The following is a 25195-nucleotide window of genomic DNA, read 5'->3' as shown; positions in this document are numbered from 1 at the left end:
GCCCAAACCATTTTTTTAAAAGTGGTTGTTCTACATCTGTGCATGTGCTTATAACCTAAATGCCAGTCAACAATAGAATGGATGATTAACTTACGGTGTATTCCTGAATCCAAGTATACTACATAGTAATAGAAATAAATGAACTGTAGCTATATTTAACAATTTTTATAAATCTTACCAACAAAAGTTGGAGCAGAAGAAGCCAAATACACACAAAATAGACAGTATGATTCTGTTTATATCAGGTTAACAATAGGCAAAACTAAAGTATGATGTTAAAAGTCAAGATAGAAGTTACCCTGAATGGGGGAGGGTAGTGACTAAAAAGGGGCACAAAGAGGGCTTGTTTAGGAATCTGGTAATGTTCTGTTTCTGGTTTTACACTATGTGCTGGTTACAAAGGTGTGTTCTTTATCAGAAACCATTGAGAGGTATACTTGAGGAGTGTGTTTTTTCTTTATGTCCGTGTACTTCAAAACACTCACATGAAAATGTGAATTTATAGCGAACTTTATCTTATTTGTAACAGTATTGGATTTATTTACTGTTGTAAATAAATTCTTATTTATCCATCAATTTAAGGAACATTTATTTCATTTCACTTCTTATGACAAAATCGTTTCTTGTTATTTGTCAGTCTTACTCTCATAATCCACATCTCAACAGCCACTTTCTTCACGAAACTTTATAATTACTGCTCTTTTGTTGATATCTAACCTGGATAACTGATTTCATCCCTAAATCCTCAGATTGTACATGTATATGTTTGTTGGATGTTTCTATGTTTGTTAATTAGTTGCAAGCCAGTTTGCATCTAGTAATATCTTTGTCACAAAACCACAGACAACCTTGAAGAGTAATGAATTTTCTGAAGAATTAAATTGAAATGTTGTGAGGCTTCCTCTCTAGTTCTTAGGGGGTTCAGTATATCAGAGGGTGTGCACTGTGCGAAGGAAAGTTGTAGTTGGTGTCTAGGACTGCTGCTGCTTCCGGTCTCAACTGGAAGTTGTTTTAGGAGGAGAGAAAAGAGAGTAACTTTAAAAATTATTTGGAAGGAAATTACTAATATTGTTTAAGTAGTTGTAGTACCTTAAATTCTTAACAATTTTCTCAACCCTTTAACTCAGAAGTTGATGGAAGCAACTCCTGACCTCATGATCTGCCCACCTCGGCCTCCCAAAGTGCTGGGATTACAGGCGTGAGCCACCACGCCCGGCCATGTGCATTTGTTAAACAGTTAAAAACGTTAAGCCAAAATAAAGAAACAGTGATAGCAGACTAGGGAGCATTGTGCCCAAAGAGTGACTATACTCTTATTGTTTTACCTGTCATAAAAATGCCTGTTAGTGGTGACCCTTTCTAGATTTTCTGGTTTTAAACTCAGGAGAATGACTAATAGGGGTAAGAAGTGCTTTTCACCAGCAGTATGACATACATTGGACACAAAGTCGTAATCCTATAACATGACTACTATGTCAGTCGTAGTTATTCAAGAATAGTGAGGGGGGTAAAAGCTCATTATTCTGTACTAAACATTGAGAAATCTGTTGGGCCTCAAAAGATTTCTTTTTTTCCTCTTCTTCTTCTTCTTTTTTTTTTTTTTTAAGTAAAATAGGCTCATTTTAGAGATTAAATCTGTTGTAAAGTGCTATAAATAGGTTGCAAGTATAAGTGCAATAGAAAAATTATGATAATACTATGCTAGCCTAGTGTTTTAGTGGTTAGTCTTCTATAACAATGTGAAATCTCGGGGGGAAGTTGTGTGAAAAATCATTACTGAATTTATTTTTCAGCATTTGTGTGTGTGTGTGTGTGTGTGTGTAGCACCAGTGGTTAATAATGTATGTATATTTTTTGTCTTCCCATCTGTTGCTTGCTCCTGCAGTTCTATGGTTGCTATGGAGAAGGTTATGATAAGGAAAAGCACAATAAGGTTAAAAGTTCTTCTCTTTATCTGGGACAGAAATAACAATCTCCCACCACACCATCCTTTTTTATGCCCTCTGCCCTCATGTGATGATCTTCAGTACTGCAGTGCCTGTTGCTGACGGGAAGATGGTTTGATGCTATATTTAAAAAAATTACACAGAGGAGCCAATTCTCTTCTTTTTTGCTTCTTTTAAGGTTGATGACTTTCATAATTTTAGTCTAGGCACAGAACAGAAGGAGAGAATAAGCATATTAGGATGATTTGTCAACCCGGGACATTTCTGGTTTGTGTGGGTGTTTTTTCCTTTAATTTCATTTGTGTGTTTCAAATTTTTTTTATTTTTTATTTGCTGATACGAGGTAAGAAAAGCTTAGAGAAAGGACCTGATGTGGAACAGTTGGGATTTGGTTAATCTGCTTAGAAATAACACTAATCTCTAGATCAGATGCTGTCAACAATACAGTGCCTTCTATCCCCATTATCTTCCTCTACTCTTTCCTTGCTTATTCTTCCTGCACTCTGTGGTTTCATTTAGTTTTATCTTTTCATTTCTTATCAATTTTTGTTTTTAAATATTTCTTTCCTACTTTTCCTTTACATTTTACTTTTGAATTTCACCATGGCTTCATCATGGGAAGTTTTTTTGACTTTGAGGTGGCAGAGTGGAAAGCATAGATATGTAATAACTCATATGCCAAAATAAGCTTCTTCCTAATATATGCTTCAGAGTAACTTTGTGTTACTTTCAATAATCACAGCTGTAGGTTTGTGTCAAAATAAGAGTATGACCACAATTTTCTTAAGAAGTTTGATGCTACTGGGATGATTATATGACACTAGGTGTATACGTGCTATTTTCTTTCCTCTGTTTTCTGTTTTTTTTTTTCTGCTTATTTGTACATTAGATTATTTTTTGAGATCAAATTCAATTGCTCTTTATTAAAAACCTCCTTTGTGCAAGGCATTTGATGTATATTTCTTCAAAGTGATTTTGTGAGGCAGATATTTTTATGCGTTTTCTTGAAGATGCCAAAAAACTAAGGCCAACAAATTAAAATAATGTGCCCCAGGCTACACAGTTAGTCGGTAGCTGTACCTGAATTCTACATCCTGTGCTCTTTCCAGCATTCCTCAGAGGCTGTAAGGGGTAGGAGTTAGGAAAGGCTCTGGAGTCACACTAGACGTTGTTTTGAATCCCAGCTCCATCTCTGGGTCTCAGTTTCCTCATCTGTAAAATATGATTAATAGTCATATCACCTCCAAGTCTTGTTTGTTACTAAGCTTTATATATATCACTTAAAACAATACTTGGCACATAAGTTCTTGATGAATAGCATCAAGTACATTGAACATTAAATATATTGAACATTTACTATATTATGGTCTATGTGTACAGAGACCTGAGCATATAGGTTCTACTTAGAATCAAATTGAGAAAGGCCTCTATTAAGAGAATTTAAAGTGTCATGACTATATCAAGGAAGTACAGGGTACCATGAGAGCATTTAAAAAGGAAGCATAGTCTGTTCTGGAGGTCAGCAGAATTTTGAAATCTAAAGGATGGGTAGAAATGAGAGGGATAGAGAGAGTGTGTGTGCGTGCACGCGCGTGTGTGTGTGTGTGTGTGTGTATGTATGTATGTATTTCAGGCCAAGGCAATAGACCACACAAATCTTAGATGGGAGAGCGCAGTGTGTTGCTGGACCTGAGAAAAGTCCACTGTGGAAGAAAGTACTATAAGACTGGCTGGAAAGATAGGCAAAGGTCAGATTAAGCCGAGCCTTGAAGGTCATAGAAAGTAAACTTAGATACATTGTATCAGAACCTAATGATGATGCCATATTACCTGTATCTATATTCCTAGACTTCAAGAGAACTTCTGAAAGGATAACCAAACTCTACTTCCACATTTAAAATATTTGTATATGAAAAACTGAAGAATGCTTTAAACTAGTTAGAAGTTAAACTAGTACTAACACAAACATATCTAAAAATCAAGAAAAATTTTAAAAGTAATGTTTAATTTGGAAAGAAGCAGTGTTACTGGTGAACAAGAATAAAATATTTCAGTTGAGCCATTTTTAAAAAGAATTTAATTGGTTTCAGAATGTAACATCCTTCCTGATGGTTTCAGATGGCTTTATTTGTTCATAAATAACTCTACTTGTTGATTTAGCCACTTTTGTCATATGAATGCTTCATTAAACAAATGGAGCTTGCTCATTATAGCCAAGTAGAGCTATATTCAACCAAGTGGTGAAGTTGAGAGTACACGGTTGTATTTAACAGCAAAGGCCCTTTATCTGGCCTCTTGCCATCTGGAAACTCTAGATAGCATTTCCCAATATAAATCTCAATGTAGTAACCAGACTGATAAGGACATGCAACTATAGCATCACAATGTCAGAGAGGCCTACCAAAATATAAAGTGCTCCGTATACAAGAAAGAAAAATACGTTCTTCTCACCCTATTCGTTATCCAAGTTAAAAGCCTAGATTTTCAGAAGTCCTTTAGAAAGCTAAACAGCAAGGAATTTTTATTTTATTTTCCCTGAAAAAGGCCAGTCACATGGAAGTTCAGATTTGGCTAGAGGGGTATCATTGTAATAAAAGACAATCCTGAAATAGCGAAAAAATAGCCCCTAGATTCTGTCAGTTTTTTCTGCTCATTCCCTGCCTTGCCTTTAAACTATGATTTCTGAAATTTTTGAAAGCACAGAGATTTTTTTTTAGAAGTCCTTATCTAATGCTTGGGGTATTAAGATTTATTTTTAAACTTTATTCATCATTTCTAGGCTCTACAACGTTTTGTAAGAAATGTATATTTATCTGTTTCTTAAAATGTCAAGTTGAATTCAAATCTGAGACCCCTTTTTAAAAAAATCAATGTGGATATTATCAATTATTGGGACTCCCTTCTGTACACTGCAGTCTCTCTTACAGAACCAGAATGCTGGGAGGACCCCTCTGGTCTTCTGCGGAGTAACTGCTTTTTGTTCAAGCCCACAGGATCCTTTATGTTGCTCTGCAGCTTCTGTGCCTTGTAGGACACATGGGATGTTGTTATGACCAGAGCCCCAGTCTCCAGGACAGCCATCCTCTTTGCGGCACCGTTATTTCCTTTGTTCTCTGAGCAAAGTAGAGCATGGATCTCCTCTTGTCAAGGAACTTGGCCAACTTCCATTCCCCTCCCAGTAGTCTTTTTTCTCCTTTATCAGGCTCAAAGGCAGCCCCTCCCACCTCCTCTGCCCCGGTGTAGCTTCCTCAGTGAGCATAGGCTTCACATGAGACAGGAAGCCTGTTGATCTTCAGTAGTTTCATCTTTCCACCCTGCAAAGCCCATAAGATAAAGGAATACATAGAGGGCTTGACAAAGATAGGCTTAGAAGAGGTAGGAGAGAGGAAGGAGAAAGACATAATTTTTAATGTTTTCATTTGTTGCTTGCTATAGTCAGCATAGTCATATTCATGGGTGACAATCATATTTTGAATAGTATTTCTATTTGGAGGCATTCCCACGTTACGAGTCTGCCTCCCCAGTGTTAGAAATGAGAACTTGAATTTCTGGCCTCTTGTGCAGCTTGGACTTCAGCCCTTCAGTCAGGTTCACATAGAGAGTCTCTGGCCCTGACTTGAAAGAAGAAACTTGAAAGAAGAAACATGACAGAACAAGCTCTATGTTAAGCTTCTGTTGCTAACACAGCAGCACAAGAGTATGGCTTTGCAGGGTCATAGTGTTGTAGGGTTGAGTGCCTGATACAGCACTGGGATATCATTCGTAGTTGCAGTAAAGTTTTGGCATTTGGGGTTTGATGACAGGGACAGTTGCAGCAATTTTCTTAAGCCAGTTTTACGGTATAGTTATGGATGTTTTCCTGGAAGATTAACTCTTACTTTGTTTCTCAAGTCAACTCCATGATTCTGTAAGCTTCCTAACATACCTTTTGCTAAAAAACATTTAAAAATCAGATTTATATAAGTATAACTAACATACAATAAAATCCCTCTTTTTAGGTATATAGTTGACTGTGTTTTGACAAATGTTTCGTCTTGTGTTCACCACCATAACCGTGATGTACAATATTTCTATCACTCCAAGGAGTTCCCTTCTACCCTATGTGGTATTCTCTGCCCCACCCTAACCCTCAGTCCCAGCTCCAGCATCTGGCAACTGCTGCTTTGTTTTCTGCCTGTATAGTTTTGCTTTCTCCATGGATGTTTTTTGTTTTTTGCTTTTTTTTTAAATGGATACGTGCAGTATATAACCATTTGCTTCTGGATTATTTCACTTAGCATAACAGCTTTAATATTTAGTCATTTTGCATCTATCAGAAGTTTGTGTGTTTTTTTGTTCATAAGTAATATTTCATTAAATGGCTATGTCACAATTGTTTTATCCATTTGCAAGTTGATGGGCATTTGAGTTGTGTCAGATATTTTGGCTACTAAAAATTAAGATGTAGTGAACATTTGCATATAGGTTTTTCTGTGGATCTGTATCTTGTCTTGCATAAATATCTATAATTGGAATTGCTAGATTTATAGTTAAGTATACATTTAATTTTGTAAGAAAATGTTTCCAAATGACTGTACTACCTTTCATTTCCTTCAGAAATGTATGAGAGTTAGTTGTTCTACATTCTCGTCAACACTTAGCATTGTCATGTTAATATAATATACTCTAGTTGATGTTTTGTATTATCTCAATATGGTTTTAAGTTCCCTGTTGACTAATGAAGTGGAGCATCTTTTCAGGGTGTTATCACTCATTTGTATGCTTTCTATCTATAGTGAAGTGTCTGTTCAAATCTTTTGTGCATTTAAAAAATTGAACTGTTTTGTTGAACTTTAAGAGTTTTTAGGTATTATAAATATAAGAACTTGTGTCTTGAAAATATTTTTTCCCAAACTATGGCTTGTATTTTTATTTTCTTAATAGTGTCCTTTGAAGACAAGAAACTGTTTATTTTGATGAGGTCTTCTCAATTTTTAAGTAGTTAATGCATTTTGTATCCTATTCCAGAAGGCTTTTTCTAATTCAGAGTCATAGAGAATTTCTCCTGTGTTTTCTTCCAGAAGTTTTACAGTTTTTATTGATCTGTTTAAATTTTGTGTCTAGTTTGAGTTAGTTTTTATATAAAGTATTAGATAAGGGCAGAGGTGGCTTTTTTTTTTTTTTGCATATGGAGATTTTTTTTTCCCCAGTGCAGTTTTTCAAAAAGAGTAAACTCTTCCCACTGAATGGCTTTGACACCTTTGTTGGGAATCAATTGCCCATTTATGTATGAATCAGTTTTTGGACTCTCTATATGTCCTGTGCCAATGCTACTTTATCTATATTACTTTATAACTTGTTTTCTTTTTGAAAATTTGACTATTCTAATATTCACTTTTGTATATACATTTCGGGAGTAATTTGTCTACTTATACAAAACAGCTCACTGAAAATTTGATTTGGATGCTATTAAATCTAAAGATAAATTTGGGTTGACTTGACCTCTTAACAGTATTGAATCTTTTGACTAATGGTCACAGTTTGTCTCTCCATGTAGTAAAGTCTTTAAATTTCTCTCAGAAAAATTTTGTAATTTTCATTCCACAGATCTTACAGATATTTTCTCAAAGTTATCCCTAACTATTTCATGTTTTGGATGCTATTGTAAGTGGTATCATTTTCAAATTTTAATTTCCAAATATTCGTTGGTACTGTATAGAAAAATAGTTGCTGTTTGTATATTGGCCTTGATTTCTGAAACCTTGCTAAACTCATTTATTAGAATTAATTGTTGTTTTGTAGACTTGTAAGAATTTTTAATGTAGATGTGTTATCTGCAAATAAATACGATTTTACTTTAAAATTTTCAGTCTATATGTCTTTTAATTCTTATTCTTGCCTTATTGCAGTGACTACAATCTGCATGTTAAATAGAAGTGGAAGAGCAGACATCTCTCCTTGTTCCTTACTGTCAGAGGAAAATCTTTTACCATTAAATTTGTTAGCTGTTTGAATTACTGGTACTGATAATATCTCTTTGTTCTTTTTTTAATGTCTGTAGGATCTGTAATTATGTCTTTCATATCTGATATTGATAATTTGTGACTTTTCTCTTTATTCTTTGTCAGTCTGGTTAGAGATTTATAAATTTTATTGACCTCAGATAACTAAACTTTGATTTGATTTACCCGGTTGTTTTTCTGTCTTTATTGAATTCTACTCTGTCTTGATAGTTTGCTTCTGTATGCCTGCGTTTGATTTAATTTATATTACTTTTTTAAAAAGTTTCTTAAGGTGGAAACTTAGATCATGATTATAAACCTTTCTTCTTTTCTAATATGCACATTTAGATGCTGCTATTACTTTAAGTAATGCTTTGGTTGCTTCCCCACAAATTTTGGTATGTTGTGTTTCCGTATTCACATAATTAAAAATATTTCCTAGTCTTCCTTGTGATTTCTTCTTTGACCTGTGAATTATTTATAAGTGATTTTTTTTTTTTTTTTTTTTTTTGAGACAGAGTCTTGCTCTGCCACCCAGACTGGAGTGCAGTGGCACGATCTTGGCTCGCTACAACCTTTGCCTCCTGGGTTCAAGCAGTTCTCCTGCCTCAGCCTCCCAAGTAGCTGGGACTACAGGCATATGCCACCACGCCTGGCTAATTTTTATATTTTTAGTAGAGATGGGGTTTTGCCATGTTGGCCAGGCTGGTCTTGAACCCTTAACCTCAGGTGATCCACCTGCCTCGGCATCCCAAAGTGCTGAGATTACAGGCGTGAGCCACCGCACCCAGCCTGAAGTGATTTAAAAAAAAAAAATGATGGTTTTCTAGATTTCTTCCTGTTAATTGAGTTTAGTTTAACTCATATTCTTTGTATAACTTTAATTATTTAAAAATTTCTAAAGTTCATTTTATAGTCCAGAATATGTTCTGCCTTGATGAATGTTCCATGTCTACTTTAAAATAATGTGTATTTGATGATGTTAGGTAGAACATCCTAAAGTTTTCATTTATGTTATGGTCATTGTTCAGGTCTTCTGTGTTTTTACTGTTTTTATCTGTTCTATAAGTTAATGACTGAGACTTGTTGCAGTCACCATAATTGCAAGTTTTTCACTTTTTCTCCTTTTAGTTCTGTCAGTGTTTGCTTCTTGTACTTTGAAACTCTGTTGTGAGGTGCATACACAGGACTGTTATGTTCTTGATGAATCAGACTGCCCTTTTGTCATTATGTAATATCCCTCTTTATGCCTGTTTTAGTTACTTGACTCTTCTGTCTTCACATGCTACTGCTTTCCCAAACTCTTTGCTTTCTCAAACTATATTATCTTAGAATAGTTACCTCATAATTAGCTGTCCAGCCTCTCCTTGGTGAGTTGCTGATTCCTGGTACAATCACTTGTAGCCAGGATGTAAATAAGATCCTATGTCATAAACCATAGCAACTCATGTTCAAGGAATTGCTTCTTTGTCCTTTCTCTGAAGTCAGTTTTGAGTGTGGTAGCAATCATAGTAGCATGTCCATCATAACACTGCAAAACCTGGTTCTGCTTTTGTGCCTTGATTCTTTATAGCTAATTGTAATCACATTACTTGCTTAGTTTTAAATAAGAGGTTGCAAACATAAATGCCCACAGGAGTCACACAGGTAACATGATAAAGTGGATTATATCGTGAAATAACAGGAAGTGGGTGGGGATCCTGGCGGTGTGGAAAGCTCCTGTTTTGTCTAAAGGGGCAGCACTAATCAATTGCCATGTGAAATGCAGGCCTGGTGTTACTAACTGCCCCTCAAAAGGGGATTCCTAAGTGGAGTAGAATACGTAAACTGATAGCCAGATACGAAATCAGGAGGAAGTGATAATAATAGGAAACTTGCTGAAGAGAATTCTGATAAAGTTCACACCAAGTTTTAGGAGATACTGCTGAGTTAATGCTACCCACGTAATATATATGCCATGACATGTAGGAATCAAATAAACATGTATACACATGCATATATATACACACATATATACATATGTACACACACATACACACACACACACACACATATATAGAGAGAGATCTTTTGGAAAGTGACAAAGAGGAGTGATAATCTAGAGAGCGTGCATTAATTAGTTCAGTATAAGGCATGCTCTTTGCCCTTGGGATGGTCCCAGAGCAATGTTTGTGGTTGAAGGGGAGAAGTCAATTAGAAAGCACTGAAATTATATCTAAAGGGAAACTGTAGTAGCACAGAAATAGAATACAATTACATATAATAGCCAGACTATTACATGTTACATAGACTGTGTAATGAATGTTTAATGCTTCAGCCAGAAAATGAAGATATATAATTTTATGGTAGCTTGCCATCGTATACCAACCATAAAATATATTGTGTGATATGACATAAAATGAAGTAGAAACTTGGCAGTGATCCTGTAAATTGATTAATGTAGGTGACCAATATGTAATAGAGCCATCTATATTGATAAGTTAGTGAGCTATTACTCTTCGTTTCACTTAGCACTGAGTAAATGGCCAAAATATAAGTGAATTTCAGCTAATGCCAACATTGTTTTTAGTTGAGATGACAGTTTGTAAAAAGAAAGATTATATGGTAAGTATAAAGGTAGATTCTTTCATCTAATTAAAATTTGGTTAAAATATGAAGGGAGAATGATTTGTTTAAAAAACTACTACAATGCTAGAGAATTGTGGTATTCCTTAGTTTCCTTCAGAAAACGAGGATAGTATAGAATTTTTGCTTTTTGAATTCATGTCAGTCTCATAAACTGTAAAACTTAATTTGATAGGTTAAGTAAATTTGTATTACATGTCTTACATGTCTTTATATAAGAAATGCTTGTGAGATCATATGGGATGATATAAACCAATAAGCATTTTGTGACCACTGATACATTTTAGGCAGAAGGATAACATAGGTCTCCCAAAGTGCCATAAGGTCTTCTTGATGCTTTGCTGATTATATTCCCAGAGGGAAGTGTTCTGGCAGTTGGGCTGATCCTGAAACATGAGCCCTTGCTCCATAGTCATCAGAGAACACTATTGTGAAATCTCCATTGGATTACCTGGGCCAGTCCCCGTTGTGAACTTCCGACATTCTATCTCTGATGCGTTTGCAGGGGGGATTTCATGTCATTTGACTCTAGCAGTAGGCAGATAACTGTAAAATGTCCATTGTTCTCTTGGCTGTGTAGTGTGGATGGTACCTCCTAGGATTTTTAAAGATTCTTTGTTGCCAGCTTCATTTCCTCTAACATGTACCAAGAGGTTTGAGATAATGTGAATGCCTTTCTGCTTTAAATCTTGGGAAACAGGAATATAAATAAGGATTATAGACAACTGTATTTATGACTTTAACTCCTCAGAGGAAATATGACCATGCACTTTATGTCTTTTTTATGTAATTGCTGAGAGACATTCAGAATTCATGAGTTGACTCATTTTTTCTTGGGTGAAATACAAAGAAAAGATTAAAGTGTAAAATGCTGTCACTTTGGCTCTTAAAGTATGCATTTTACATTTAAATATTGCAAATTGTAAGATGTTTTAAGTGTTTTTATTTATTTATTTATTTTTTTGAGATGGAATCTCACTCTGTTGCCCAGTTTGGAGTGCAGTGGTGCAATCTTGGCTCACTGCAACCTCCACTTCCCCTCCCAGGTAAAAGAGACTCTCCTGCCTCAGTCTCCCATGTAGCTGGTACTACAGGTGCCCACCACTATGCCTGGCTAATTTTTGTATTTTTGGTAGAGACAGAGTTTCACCATGTTGGCCAGGCTGATCTCGAACTCCTGACCTCAAGTGATCTGCCCACCTCAGCCTCCCAAAATGCTGGGATTACAGGCGTGAGCCACTGCACCCAGCCTAAGTGGATTTTTAATCTAATATTTAGCATTCAAGTTTAAATTCTTGCCTAGAATTTCAAACATGGAAATATACTTTAAAAGGAAATAGGGGTTTTTTTTTTTTGGTTTTTTTAATAGGATAGAAAAAAAGCATGAAAAATGCAAAATAAAACACCCATTTCCCTCATTCCTACTCTAAGAAACTTTTTATTACACATAGTTCTATCAATATACTAAAGAGGAACCATGAGACACATTCACAGAGTAACTTAATGTTGTCTTCTGCATACCTTTACATTCATTCATGAGTCAGTTCTTTCCCTACATGAGAACTAAAGCAGGTTATACAACTTTTCTGATCACTTTAAATTTAAAAAATGAAACAAAACAAGAAAATCTTAATTTATATACAGAATTATAAGTATGGTTCCCTGATTGCCAGTGAGATACCCTCTAGGAGTCCAGATATCCGGCTTCAACTTTCCTCTACTGAGGTCCCATCAGCGAGCCCTCTTGTTAGGACCTGAGATGACCCTGCACCAGCTTTCATGTGTATTCACCTACAAGGTGGGAATAGGGTGAGTGAGTCTTATAGTGTACCATAGCTCTAATTTAGAAGTTCTCTCCACAAAGCCTCTTTACAGACTTTCACCCTTGACTCATTTATTCCCTTTGTGTAGTCCTCAAAGTTATGTAACCAATTGTCAGCTATCTTCTTTGTGCAAATTCTTGAGGGCAGTTTGTCTTAAAACTCTCTTTGGCATCTGATATATGTGTGTGTGTGTGTATATACACACACACACATACACACGTATATATGCGTATATATGTACATACATATGTATATGTGTATATATGTATATACGTGTGTGTGTGTGTGTGTACCTCGATATATATAATACCCTGATATTTTCATGTGGAAATTGAAGGAATTGGATTAGATCAATTTAGCAACATGTATTTATTGAGTTCCTGTGGTGTGCTTTCTTAGACCATACAGTATACTGATGAGGATTTGTTAAATAATCGCCAGGTATGATTAAAAGCTTGGTGGTGTTCTGACAGTACTTCGTGAGACTCTGACCTAGACTGAGAGGTCAGGGCTTTTCTTGTGAGAAGGTATCACTTGAGCTATTGTAAATGATGAGTAGGTTACTAAGAAGCCAGGGTTTATGAGTAGGTTACTAAGTAAAGAAGTTGAGGTTTGGAACAAAGCAAACCAGACAGAGGAAAGACAGAAAACAGAGTAAAGACTCAGATTCCAGGAGTCAAGAGAAATTTAGTTAGTAAAATGTGCCAGATTTGATCATGGATTGGGTTTGGGAGATGATGACAGAGTTGACTTGCAGATTTCTAAATGTCTGGCTTGCCCAGCTTGGCCCTGTTTGAGCCATTCACAATCATAGGGAGCATCAGGAAGGAGCCAGAATATATTTGGGAGGTGAGCATGCAAAGGAATAGTTTGATATTGGACATGCTGACTTTTGAGGTGCCTTTGAGGTAGCGACATGATGAAGTCTAGGAGGCAATTGGATATAACAGGAGAGATTTTGATTAGAGATACGAATTTGAGAGCCATTAGCATTTACATGAGAATTGAATTCATGATGGTAAATGAAATTCTATAGGGAGATAGTTTAGAATAAGGCATCAAGTCAGCACTTTCAGAAATACCAACATTTAGTAACCATGTGGAAAAGGGTAAAACAGCAAGAGAAAGTGAGAAGTGTCCAGAGAGTTGGGAGGAAAACCAGAAGTGAATTATGTTAACATCACTGAAGCTAAGGGAAAGGTGTGTTTTAAGGAGGAGGGAAGGGTCCTGTCTGTCAGATGTTTACAAGAGTCCAGGAATGATGACAAGTGTCATACAGCCACAAGGAGATCTCTGGGAAGCCTAGGGAGAATTGTTTTTAAGAAGTGATTGGGGCAGAAGTAGATTGAAGACTATAGAGTAGGAATAAATTCTGTGGAGAGAGTATAGACAGTGCTTTCAAAAAGATTGACATGAAGTATCAGAGAGCTAGGACCTCCCTGGTGAGGACTGTGAGGTGTAGGGAGGTAGGAATTTTGTTTTCAGTTTAAATTCTTGAGGATGTTTAAATGCTATCAGGAAGTCTCCAGCGCAGAGAAGGGGGTTGAAGTTACGGGAGGGGGCAGTCTATGACAAGGTCACTAGGGAACCAAGCAGATGGTATTTAAAGCTCACATACGGGGTTGGTCTTAGATAAACTCCTCTAATCTGACAGGAGAGAGGGAGATGAGGGTGAGGCTGACTGAAACTGATTTGCAGATTGAGAAGCAGGAAGTAGAAGGAGTTTCTAATGCCTTTATGTAAAAGTCCATTCTAGTTTTAAATTTTGTCCTCATATAATGTTGGAGTGATAATAATAACAACAAACACATATGGAATGATTTCTGTGTGTTGAGTTATGTGTAGTAGTAAGTGTGTGTTTCTTATAGACTAACTGCCTGGGTTGGAAGCCAGACCTTACCACTTCCTAGCTTTGTGACTGTGCGACCTTGAGCTATATTTTTAATTCTCTGTTTTTCTACTGTAAAATGAAAATAATGTCAGTAAGTACCTTATAGGATTAAATGAGTTTGCATATATGTATATATATAATACATGTTATATATAGGGAGAGCTTAATGTGGACTTGGTGTAGTCAGTGTGACCTAAAATTATTAGCTAGAAATAGTAGTGGTGGTGGTAGTCATTCTCAGCATCTGGTACTGCCCTCATCATACTCCTTGTATGATGTGATGATAATATTTAGCTCTGTCTTACAGATGAAGCAACTGACTCAGAGATTAAGTTACTTGTTTGGGGCTATGCAGCTAAATAGATGAAAGTACCACATTTCAAACCCGATCTGTACAGCTTCAAACCTACACCTTTGCAGTTCTGAAAGAAGCTCATCTAGAATATTTCTTCTTCAACTATTTCAGAATGTGAGATTTTAGGATTGACCTTATGTAAAAACGTGAAGTAAGTGAAGTTGGCCTTTCACAACTTCAGCTGCCCCAGAGGCTTGCTCTGTGCCAGCAGTCCTGTGGCTTCCCTGGCTCCTAGCCCTGTCCCGCACAGCTCCTTGTCCTCTGCTCACCCTATTGTGGTTGCTTTCTCTTTCTCTTTCATTCTTAGTTCATACTGGTTATTTTTAAAAATTTGTATCAAAGATTATTTGAGTTAAGCTTGAAATTAGTGAATTGCTGGTGGAAGGTACTTACAATCCCATATAGTTTAAGGTGGGATCATATTTCCTTTACTCCTTCGTTGGAGTATTGTCTGAAGAACGCAGTGATGGAGGTTCTGGCACTAGTTGACTTCCACACTCATTCTTAAAAACATCTCTATCAGCATTTATTGTGAATTTATCATACCATTATAACAAATACATTTTCTCACCCACTTCTAACTTATGAGGTAGCTCATTCTATTCATTACCTGCTTCATGATCAAGTAACCTTCCCTCAGGAATTAGGATCACTAATTCCTGAGGTTCTTTCAATTTCTTTTTAAAAATTTAGAGACTTCTCCTAATGTTATTTATCTTAGAAACTTTTCCTGATGTCATCAACTTTGTAGTTTATCACAGACTTCTTTACATTCTTCTTCTATAGACTTCTATATATCACAGAATATCTTTATATTCTATCACAGACAGTTTATAAAACATTTTATTCTGCAAATTTAACTCCTGAGAACATCATCAGACTCTATGTGAAGAACATGAAGTTCTATAGAGGGAAGGTGTTATGTATGTTTATTTTTTAAACTAATTGTAATCATAACTGTGTGTTATTCTGTTACTTTTTTGGGAGAATTGAGATGCTATCACTTCAAAGTAAAACAGTTTGAGATACTGTCATAGACTTAATGTGTTTTTCATGATCTAAAATAACTTCTTTGTAGGGTCTCCATGGCCTATTTTAATCTACTGTTATTTCCATACTGTTTCATCATCCCAGGGAGGAGGCTTTGCAGAAGAGATAACAGTTATTTTGATTTCCCATGAGTTGGCTCTGGTGAATCAGTTTTCTTTTTTAGAATTTTAAGTGTCATTGACATACAATTTATATTCCATAAATTACTCCTTTGAACTACAAAATTCAGTGACTTTTGGCCGGGTGCAGCGGCTCACGCCTGTAATCCCAGCACTTTGGGAGGCCAAGGCAGCCGGATCACGAGGTCAGGAGCCTGAGACCATCCTGGCTAACATGGTGAAACCCCGTCTCTACTAAAAATACAAAAATATTAGCTGGGCATGGTGGCGGGCGCCTGTAGTCCCAGCTACTCGGGAGGCTGAGGCAGGAGAATGGCATGAACCTGGAAGGCAGAGCTTGCAGTGAGCCGAGATAGTGCCACTGCACTCCAGCCTGGGCAACAGAGTGAGACTCTGTCTCAAAAAAAAAAAAAAAAAAAGTTCAGTGACTTTTAAACTTGCAGAGTTGTGCAACCATCACAGAAAGCTAGTTTTAGTTTTCCATCACTAAAAAGTCCCGTTAAGTCTATTTACAAGTCTCTTTGCCATCCTTTGTATCCCCGGGTGGTACTAATCTATTTTCTGTCTCTATAGATTTGCCTTTTCTAGACAGTTTGTATGTGTGAAATCATACATAGTGTTTTGCATCTGGCTTCCTTGAGAAATATGTTTTGGGAGGCTCATGCGTGTTGTAAGATGTATCAGTACTTTGATGGTTTTTGTTTCTGAACAGTGTTCTGTTGTATGGATATATCACATTTTGTTTGTCCATTCACCAGCTGATGGATATTTGTATTATTTCCTTTTCAGGACATGATATAAATAATGCTGTTACGAACATTCACGGACAAGTCTTTGTGTGGACATACTTTTTCATTTTACTTGAGTAGATTCCTAGTAAACGAAATTGCTGACTACTAGTATGTTATGATTATTTAGGTTTATGAACATTTTCTGTTGATTTTTATTTAGGTCTGTGATCATTTTCTGTTGATTCTGTATTCAGAATATTTAATTTTTGGCATATTGCTGTCAAATGATCCCAGCACCATTTGTTGAAAAGACTGTTTTTGCCCCATGTGGTTGTCTTGTACCTTTATTGAGAAGCATTTGACCATAAATATAAAGATTTATTTCCGTACTCTCAACCCTGTGACATTTATCTGTATGTCTATCCTTAAAAGGCTAGTACCATACTCTTCTACTACAGCTATATAGCAAGTTTTAAAATCAGATAGTGTGAATTCTTCATCTTTGTTCTTGTTTTTCAGTATTCTTTTGGCTGTTCTAGTTCTTTGTCTTTCTATGTTTTAGAATTTGTCAGTATCTACAAAACGACTACTGGGATTTTGACTGGACTAGCTCTGAATCTATAGATCAATTTAGGGACAATTGGCATCTTAAGATTGACTCTACCAATTCATGAATGTTACATATCTCTGCATATGTTTAGTCTTACTGATTTCTTTTATTAGCATTGTATACTCTTCTGTGTATGGGTGCTGTACATATTTTGTTAGATTTATATGATTTGTTAGATTTATATGTAAGCATTTAATTTTGCACTGTGCTTATGTAACAACAGCTCGAAAATTCAGTTTATTTTTAATCTTTCATCAAACCCCATCAGTTGAATTCATCTGTGTCGTATTTGAATCTGGCCACATATCAGATAGCATCTTCCAAAAGAGAGTAAAGAGCTTCTAATGTTTTTCTATTGTAGTTTCCAGGAGGTAAAGGGATGAACCATTTTTATTATTTTGACTCAGTGACTGGTCAGCAGTTGTTTAGTAAGACTATCATGTCAGTCTGTTCACATGATCAATAATAATGTGATAACATAAAACACACAAACCTTCCTGAAGGAGTTTGGACTATCGGGAAAGGGCAAGCATATAACCTCCCTGTTCCTTCTTCTGTAGGTGTTGCAGCATCCCTGGAAGTGTCAGAGAGCCCTGGGAGTATCCAAGTGGCCCGGGGTCAGACAGCAGTCCTGCCCTGCACTTTCACTACCAGCGCTGCCCTCATTAACCTCAATGTCATTTGGATGGTCACTCCTCTCTCCAATGCCAACCAACCTGAACAGGTACTTCTGTTCCATCCTGTGCTACCTCTGAAAGGTTAATCTTTTCAGAGGAGGTGGGTAGGGAAGCATCCTGAGTACATCTTTGGTTTCAACAGTAAGGTGGCATTTTCAATGTGTGTGTACTCTTTTAAGGCCTACTCCTCTGCCTTATCAGTCAACTATCAGAAGAGGCTGTCCTCTTTTTAAAAAGGTAACAGATGTTGAGAATATCCTCTTGAGAGTTTTATGTAGGAACCTGTAATTTTATCAAAGACATTGCTAATAGGCAATTTTGACCGTAAGGGACTGGCACCAACACAGATGATTGAGAGCATACTTTTAAGAGATAGTGATAATAGTAAGGAAGTAACATTAGGTTGTAGTAGTTGATTTTTTAAAGTTAATTTCACTAGTATTTTCAAGTAAAACATGACTAGCCATGTTAGCCAGCTCAAAAAGTCTCATATAAATTATTAATATAATGTGTACATGAAAGAATGTACATGAAAATGGAAGCTCCTCCCCAATAAGCTGTATTAATTACAGGAAAAAGACACATAATTTGTAGAACTCGCTGCAGAAAATAATGCCCAGGAAGTTAATGAATTGTGATAATGCTTACACCTTTATTTACAATATTAATGAAGCTTTTCTCCTTCAGTAAGCTTATTACCTCAAAATATTTGATAAGCTAAATTTTCTGATATGAAATTAAATAGAAGCTTCTTTTGTTTCGTCACGGAATCTTTGTAGTTAGACTCTGCCTTCAAGATCATTTTGTTCAATCTTATTATTTTAGGAATCAAGGATGGAGTTAAAGAAGTAAAGAGCTTGAGTAGAGTTACTAAACACATTTACAGGTAGAGCTTGAATAGAACTGAGTCCCTCACTCACAGCCCAGTGGGCTTTTTATGTCATTCTAGGTCCTCCCTGAAGACTTAACTTTGATAATAGAGGCTGACATAAGAACAGCAGTCATGGACTTGTAACTCTGCTTCCCTTCTGTGACATTTATTTACTTTCAGTCTATACCTATGATCTATCATTGTGTGACCTAATAAGCATGAGAATGGCAGTGCTAATATTTTTTAATTTTTAGTTTGGAATAAATTTTTTGAACCGGTAAAAATATTTATGAATTGATAGTAGGGTGGGTAGCAGCAAAGACATTATTTATGTTCTGATGTGTTAGGTAAGGAAAACATATTATTCTGATTTGGTATGTGAAAAATTAAAACTCCAAGATACCTATGAACCAGTACTGGAAAAAAAAGTTGATGATAACTCTCATATTAGAAATAAAATTTTCCAACGTTTGGTGCAGCATTTGGTACTGTCTACCAAATAGTTATTGTTTTGTGTCTAGGAGAGGATAGAGTGGCCAGTGTATTTATTTTGCTTTCTTTTCCAGGTCATCCTGTATCAGGGTGGACAGATGTTTGACGGTGCCCCTCGTTTCCATGGTAGGGTAGGATTTACAGGCACCATGCCAGCTACCAATGTCTCTGTCTTCATTAATAACACTCAGTTATCAGATACTGGAACCTACCAATGCCTGGTCAACAACCTTCCAGACATAGGGGGCAGGAACATTGGGGTCACCGGTCTCACGGTGTTAGGTGAGTGACACAAGAGTCCTGGGCTGTTTGGGCTTGACTTACGAATCTACTCTCAAGCATACTTGCTTCTGCCCTTGTTTCTACACCTTCAGTCTGCTTATGTTCTTTTTCTGTCTTCTCTCAGTTCCATCTCTTCTCTGCTTCTTCGTGCTTCTTACAGATAGTCTCCCCCTCCTTTCTTCATTTCTGGCGGTCTCTAAAACTTACTCTTTAATGACTTTCTTCTAAAGGTGAAGAAAGATGGTATCAAATACCATCAGAAGTGGTCTCTCAGTTTTCTTAAGCTTCTACAGGACAGAACTTATTGTTGAGCGCAAATTAAATCAAGAATGACGTATTTTAGTACAGAGCAGAAGTTTTCGCATGTGTGAGAATAATACTGTTACTTCACATCTGTGTGACACTGAGTAGGATCACCACAGTTCTTGGCTTGCACGTGTTGTCCTGGCATAATTATAATAGTACCTCCTTTTACTCTCAAAAGTATCCTTGTTTGAAGAATAACTCATATTATCACCTTAATACTGAGACCAAATAGATTTAGGTTTTTTTCTCCCCAGATTGCATGGAAAATAAACAACAAAGTTTAGATTAAAATTTAAATCTCCTTATTCAAATCAGCACTCTTTCCATTACACCATGTTGTTAGACTATCTCATACTAAGTTATATCCATTATAAACATGTTTGATTTTCCGGTTCTTCTGTCTCTAATATAAAATACTGCTTTCTAAATGAATACTTGTGTAGAGGTGGCTAAACTCAGTTCATCTGGGGAGATGGAAGAAGTACTTAGAGAAGGTTGATGTTCTTGATTCTCCTCCATCCTACTCAAGTCTCAGAATCTACTCCTGTAGTCCTTGTCAAACTCCACCCACCCTTTCTTTTTCCTTCGTTGTTGTTGAGTCACTTAAGAATACAGGGGTTGGGAATTCTTGTCATTTTCCCTCTGCCTTTGGTGCCTTTTTTTCCCAGCCTTCAAACAGAATAAGAAAACTAATGACCAAGTCGGTGATTTTTATTCTCAAAATCATATTCATTGTATTATACTAAAAATGGTATAGATTCTAAAATACTCTTGAGTACTGAGTATAGTGTACTAATGGAATTAAATATTCGGATACTTATACCTGTAAGTTAGGTGACTGACTTCCCATATTATCCAACATTATTTCTTTTTTCTTTTTTGTTTGTCCAGACTTAACTTCTCAGCATCATTTTTAAAAAGAAGATAAAAGAAAGCCCTTAATTTATTTTATAATTAATGCTACCTCCAAAGAATTATTTTGGATTTCTGTTCCTGGCATCACAGTGACAATGACAAAGGCAATCAAAGATTAGTTTGCCCCACCGCAGTAGATACTAGGATTTGCTAAGATTTTTACTCTTCCTACCCATACCCTTTTATTGTTCTCTCTTCCCCTACCCAGTCTTTTTTTTTTCTGATTCCTATGTATACTCTGCATTCATTTTTTCATTCATTCATTTATTCATTTTGGAAAGGGTGTACATATTTACTGAAAAGTCGTTAGCATTACAGATAAATCATAAATTGGATTTAAACTCTACCGTCTGCATTCCCCTGCATGAAACTTCAAGCCATGTGCTTAGTTTATGGTTTTGTTTTGTTTTGCTTTTTACTATATAATGCCACCTTCTTCCTTTAGTGTTCTTTTTGGTAATTTTTGTTCCATGTTTTTGTGTCCTGTCTTAATGATTGTGAAATGTCCACTACATTATTATCAACTGCTTTTACTTGAACCTTAGTTTAACCCTCCCCACAATAAAGCAGAATTTGGTATAAAGTAGGTCTGTCCGGTTTTTGTCTGTAAAGTAACAAAGGACCTTGTTAAAGTGGTCTTTGCCGAGGATAGTTGGCAGGATAAGGGTTGCTTTTCCCTGAAATCTCTAAAGGTGGCATCTTTCAGCAATGTTTTTAAAAGCAGCATGTTGATATAATGGATCTTAAGAATTCTTCAGAGGAAGCAGAGTGGAAAAAAGATCTTAAGATACCTTGAAAATATAATCAAAAGGTGAAAATATAATCAAAAGGTGAAGCCCCTTTGTACATATTTGCCCTCTGCTTACCAAAGCTGCAGGTCTGCTCCTGTGCCTAAGCCTCGTGAATTGGTACATGACTCCTCTGGGTTCAGGTGTGAGGCTGTCTCCTGGTATATGTTCCCAAAACAATGTAATCTAAGGGTCCAGTGTACTGAATGTTGATGTCTCCTCCGTCATCACTTGGCTCACAGTAAAATGTGTACTCTATTGCTTACTCTTCCTGTTATAGTTCCCCCTTCTGCCCCACACTGCCAAATCCAAGGATCCCAGGATATTGGCAGCGATGTCATCCTGCTCTGTAGCTCAGAGGAAGGCATTCCTCGACCAACTTACCTTTGGGAGAAGTTAGACAATACCCTCAAACTACCTCCAACAGCTACTCAGGGTATGTACAGTGCTGCTTTACCCATTTTATTAGTTATCATGGACAATTCTAATATTCAAAAAGTAACTTTAATAGGTTTTGAAAAATAACACCCTATAACTGCTGAAAAAGCTTTCTGGATCATTTTGTGTTTTCAACTTTAAAGTGAATAAAACATTTTCTCTCTCTTCTCTATATTGCCTTTATGAAATGTATTTCATCCAGTGGTAACTATATATGGAAACTCTTCCCATTCACATGAAGATTTAAAGCACTTAAATGATAGCTTCTTTGTGTTAATTGTAAGACAATCCTTGAAATTTATATATGAGAATACACTTCCTGCTTGAGGTAGAGCTGCCTGTTTTACTCGGAGAAACCTGAGCATAGTGTCAGGAGGGTCGATCCTCCTGTTTTCAGCCTCAAATCTGGTTAGAGGAGGAAGATAGGAAAGAGTAAAGGAAAAGGCCTCAGGTCACAGGAGATCCAGGAATTGGTCACACCAAACAGGTAATAATGGAGGAAGCCTGAGTGTCATGGATGATTTCTACATGTAAACCCAGCTACTTAAATTTAGTTTTAAAGAGGACATCCTTAAAACATGGAAGAGATTTTTGTCAAATAAAATGAGGGGAAGATATAGAATTATATTATAAAATACTCTAGTTCAAGAAAATAAAATTTAGCAGCCTCGAGTATTACATCATCTCTAATACAGAAAATGTTTCTTGTAGTATTCTCAGGGTAGATTTACAAATCTGAAATTTACACATAAAGTGTTGGCAGTTAATGGAGAGGCCACAAACAACCTTAATTATGCCACGTAAGTCTGAATCATATTGATGGTCCACGCCTGTCATGGAAAAGGAAAGTCCTAAGTTGTAGTAAAATTATTCACGTTAAAGAGCCAGCGCCACAAGCCTCTAAAGACCCTATAAATTTCTGCTAGTAATCCCAACAAATATTGATGGACCTTACAATCGTCTTTTAATTAACCTAGCCTCAAATTCATCATTAAAAAAACTTCTTTTCAACATAATAACTTTTATTACTTTAAGAATGATTGCTGCAGTACTGTTGTTCATTGCTAAATGTTTCAGCCACACTGTTGGCTAAATAGCTGCTTTTTGTGGACTGATTTGTCAATCTCACCATTGTAAATGACATGATTAAAATAGCCCTTGTCTTGACATACTGAAAACTATATTCAAATTTTAGATTTTCCACTGTTTCTGTAACAGTTCGCCTCTCTGGGCTCATGTTGCTTTTTTTAAACAAAAATAAAAGGGTTAACAGTATCATCCTCAAGGTCCTCTGTGGCAACACTTTCTTTTTTTATTTGTAATATCTCTGTGGAATATTGGATGGAGTTTGGAATTTTAAATGAACAATTGACAGTGGTTATTTGTATGTAAGTTGAGAAATAACTGTAGAAATAGCCTTCCATAACCTCTATTTCTGGATAAGTGTATATCAGTCAGATTTCTTGATATCATATCCTTTTTTTCAACTTGAATACTTTTTGCAACTTTAGGTATAAAAGTGAACTTGAATGAGAAGGACGAAAACTTTGTCTTTTATAAACTCTGGATTGATTATCAAACTTACTTTGGATAACCATATCTATCATAATCATGTACGTTAAATGGTAATATTTTTCATCTAAATTTATCTCTTGATATCCATATTAATAAAGTTGATCTCTAAATAGAATATTACCCCAAAATAATTCAGATTTTTTTCAGAAGATTTACTTTACTAATTATGTTTATGCTATTAATATAAACTCATGATGCATTCTCTGAAAAAAGAATATTTGACACCAGGAAAGTGAATCCCAGAAATCTGGTTGGTGACAGGGGAATAATATATTGAGATTAGAGTTTCTCTTATATGTAAAGACTAGCTTGCGGGAACTCCCTCTAGCGAAATCTGGGACAATTCAAACGTTAAAATAAATATATAGCCCATAGAATAAAATAAGAATCACCAAATCCCTGCTGATAAATAAATGGGGTCAAAGAGCAAGCATTTTTCTTTTTCACAGTATGATGCCAACTGATGTATATACAAGGAATAATGGAGTTAGAAAATCATCACTGAGGTGAAAACAGCAAAAATTTGATGGGAAGCAGGCTATTTAGTTACAATGTATGTCCCCCCAAATTGCTTATTAATGACAAAAAAGTAACTTTATAAGGGAGAGACCTGTTGGATACCACTTTAACCAAGTGATCAAAGTAAACCTCACCAATATTATGACAAACTGATGTCACGTACCTCCTAATATATGTACTGAGAAGGACACATCATTTCTGTGATATTACTGTCAAAAACACATAACCTAAATCTCATCATGAGAAAATCTCAAACAAATGTGAAGGCAAAACTGTCAATATTGAAAAAGACTAGGGAGTTAACCCATTTATGCCTGAGGTTGCAAGTTTTTGATTTTTTGCATTCAGACCTTGGCGATGACCTTGAGCAGTAGGATGTAAATAACTCCCACATGCTTAGCGTTCCAGTAATGGAACACTGGGCATAAATGGGTTAAGATGAGTAGATGTAATGAAGAACCTTGGCTTAGAATCTGAACAGGAAGAGAAATAGTTATAAAAGACATTGTTGAGATAAATGATGAAACTGAGTATAAACTATAGATTAGCTAATACTCTTAGAGTTAAATTTCTTGATTTTGATACATTTACTGTGATTACATAAAAAGTATCTTTGTTCTTAGGAAGTATTCACTAAAGTACTTAGTGGTAAAAAGACATGATGTCTTCAACCTTATAAGAGAGACTCAGTGCACTAGCTAGTTCCTTTCACCAAGTAAGGACTGTAAAGCAAATTTACTGTGCACTGGTTACTTGCCCGACTCTGGTGAGACACAGCATTTATACACAAAACCAGTTTCATGAAGTGGATTTATTATTTAATAGGCAGCAAAGGACAACAGAAGCCTAGCATTCAGTGAAAGCCAGTTCACCAAGGCTCAGAAAAGTTTCCTGGGACACATAGAGTCTCGTCTGCACATGTCCACTTGCACATCAGCTGAGAGAACCCGAAAAGCAGCTCACTCTGAGTTTTATACCCAAGTGTCACTGCGCTAAAGTGTTGAAGGACATCCTCTTTCTAGAAGGGTCTGGAACAGAGCCTGAGGTGTTCCAGTCAGTTCCTTCTTAACTCAGGATGTTGTATTCCCAGCATGTTCTATAGTTATGCTTGAGAACAGCAAGCAAGAAAATGGGAGGAACTGAGTTGGTCCCAGACCACCCAAAGAACTGTCCTGAAAGACACAGCAAGAAGACATCATCA

General features: G+C 36.2%; 1 protein-coding gene and 1 long non-coding RNA gene across 5 annotated transcripts in view; one reads left to right on the top strand and one right to left on the bottom strand.

Annotated features, from left to right (window-relative positions):
* IGSF11 (immunoglobulin superfamily, member 11) overlaps positions 1-25195 on the top strand; it is a 225510-nt gene that overhangs the window by 183754 nt on the left and 16561 nt on the right. For all 4 annotated transcript variants that reach the window (XM_011940616.1, XM_011940617.1, XM_011940615.1 and 1 more), the window contains 3 exons: positions 17692-17855; positions 19246-19453; positions 21743-21898. In XM_011940616.1, the coding sequence (XP_011796006.1) occupies positions 17692-17855; positions 19246-19453; positions 21743-21898 (528 nt within the window). The remainder of the gene's footprint in view (positions 1-17691; positions 17856-19245; positions 19454-21742; positions 21899-25195) is intronic.
* On the bottom strand, positions 565-3160 carry LOC105510719. Its single transcript, XR_001001601.1, has 3 exons — positions 3027-3160; positions 1981-2148; positions 565-999 (listed from the first exon to the last, which is right to left on the bottom strand). It is a non-coding gene; the product is annotated as an uncharacterized LOC105510719 (long non-coding RNA).

The sequence above is a fragment of the Colobus angolensis genome, unplaced genomic scaffold (assembly GCF_000951035.1).
Source record: "Colobus angolensis palliatus isolate OR3802 unplaced genomic scaffold, Cang.pa_1.0 Scaffold190, whole genome shotgun sequence".
Taxonomy (NCBI): domain Eukaryota; kingdom Metazoa; phylum Chordata; class Mammalia; order Primates; family Cercopithecidae; genus Colobus; species Colobus angolensis.
Note: the sequence above shows the minus strand (reverse complement) of the source record. Positions and strands in the feature narration are given on the sequence as shown.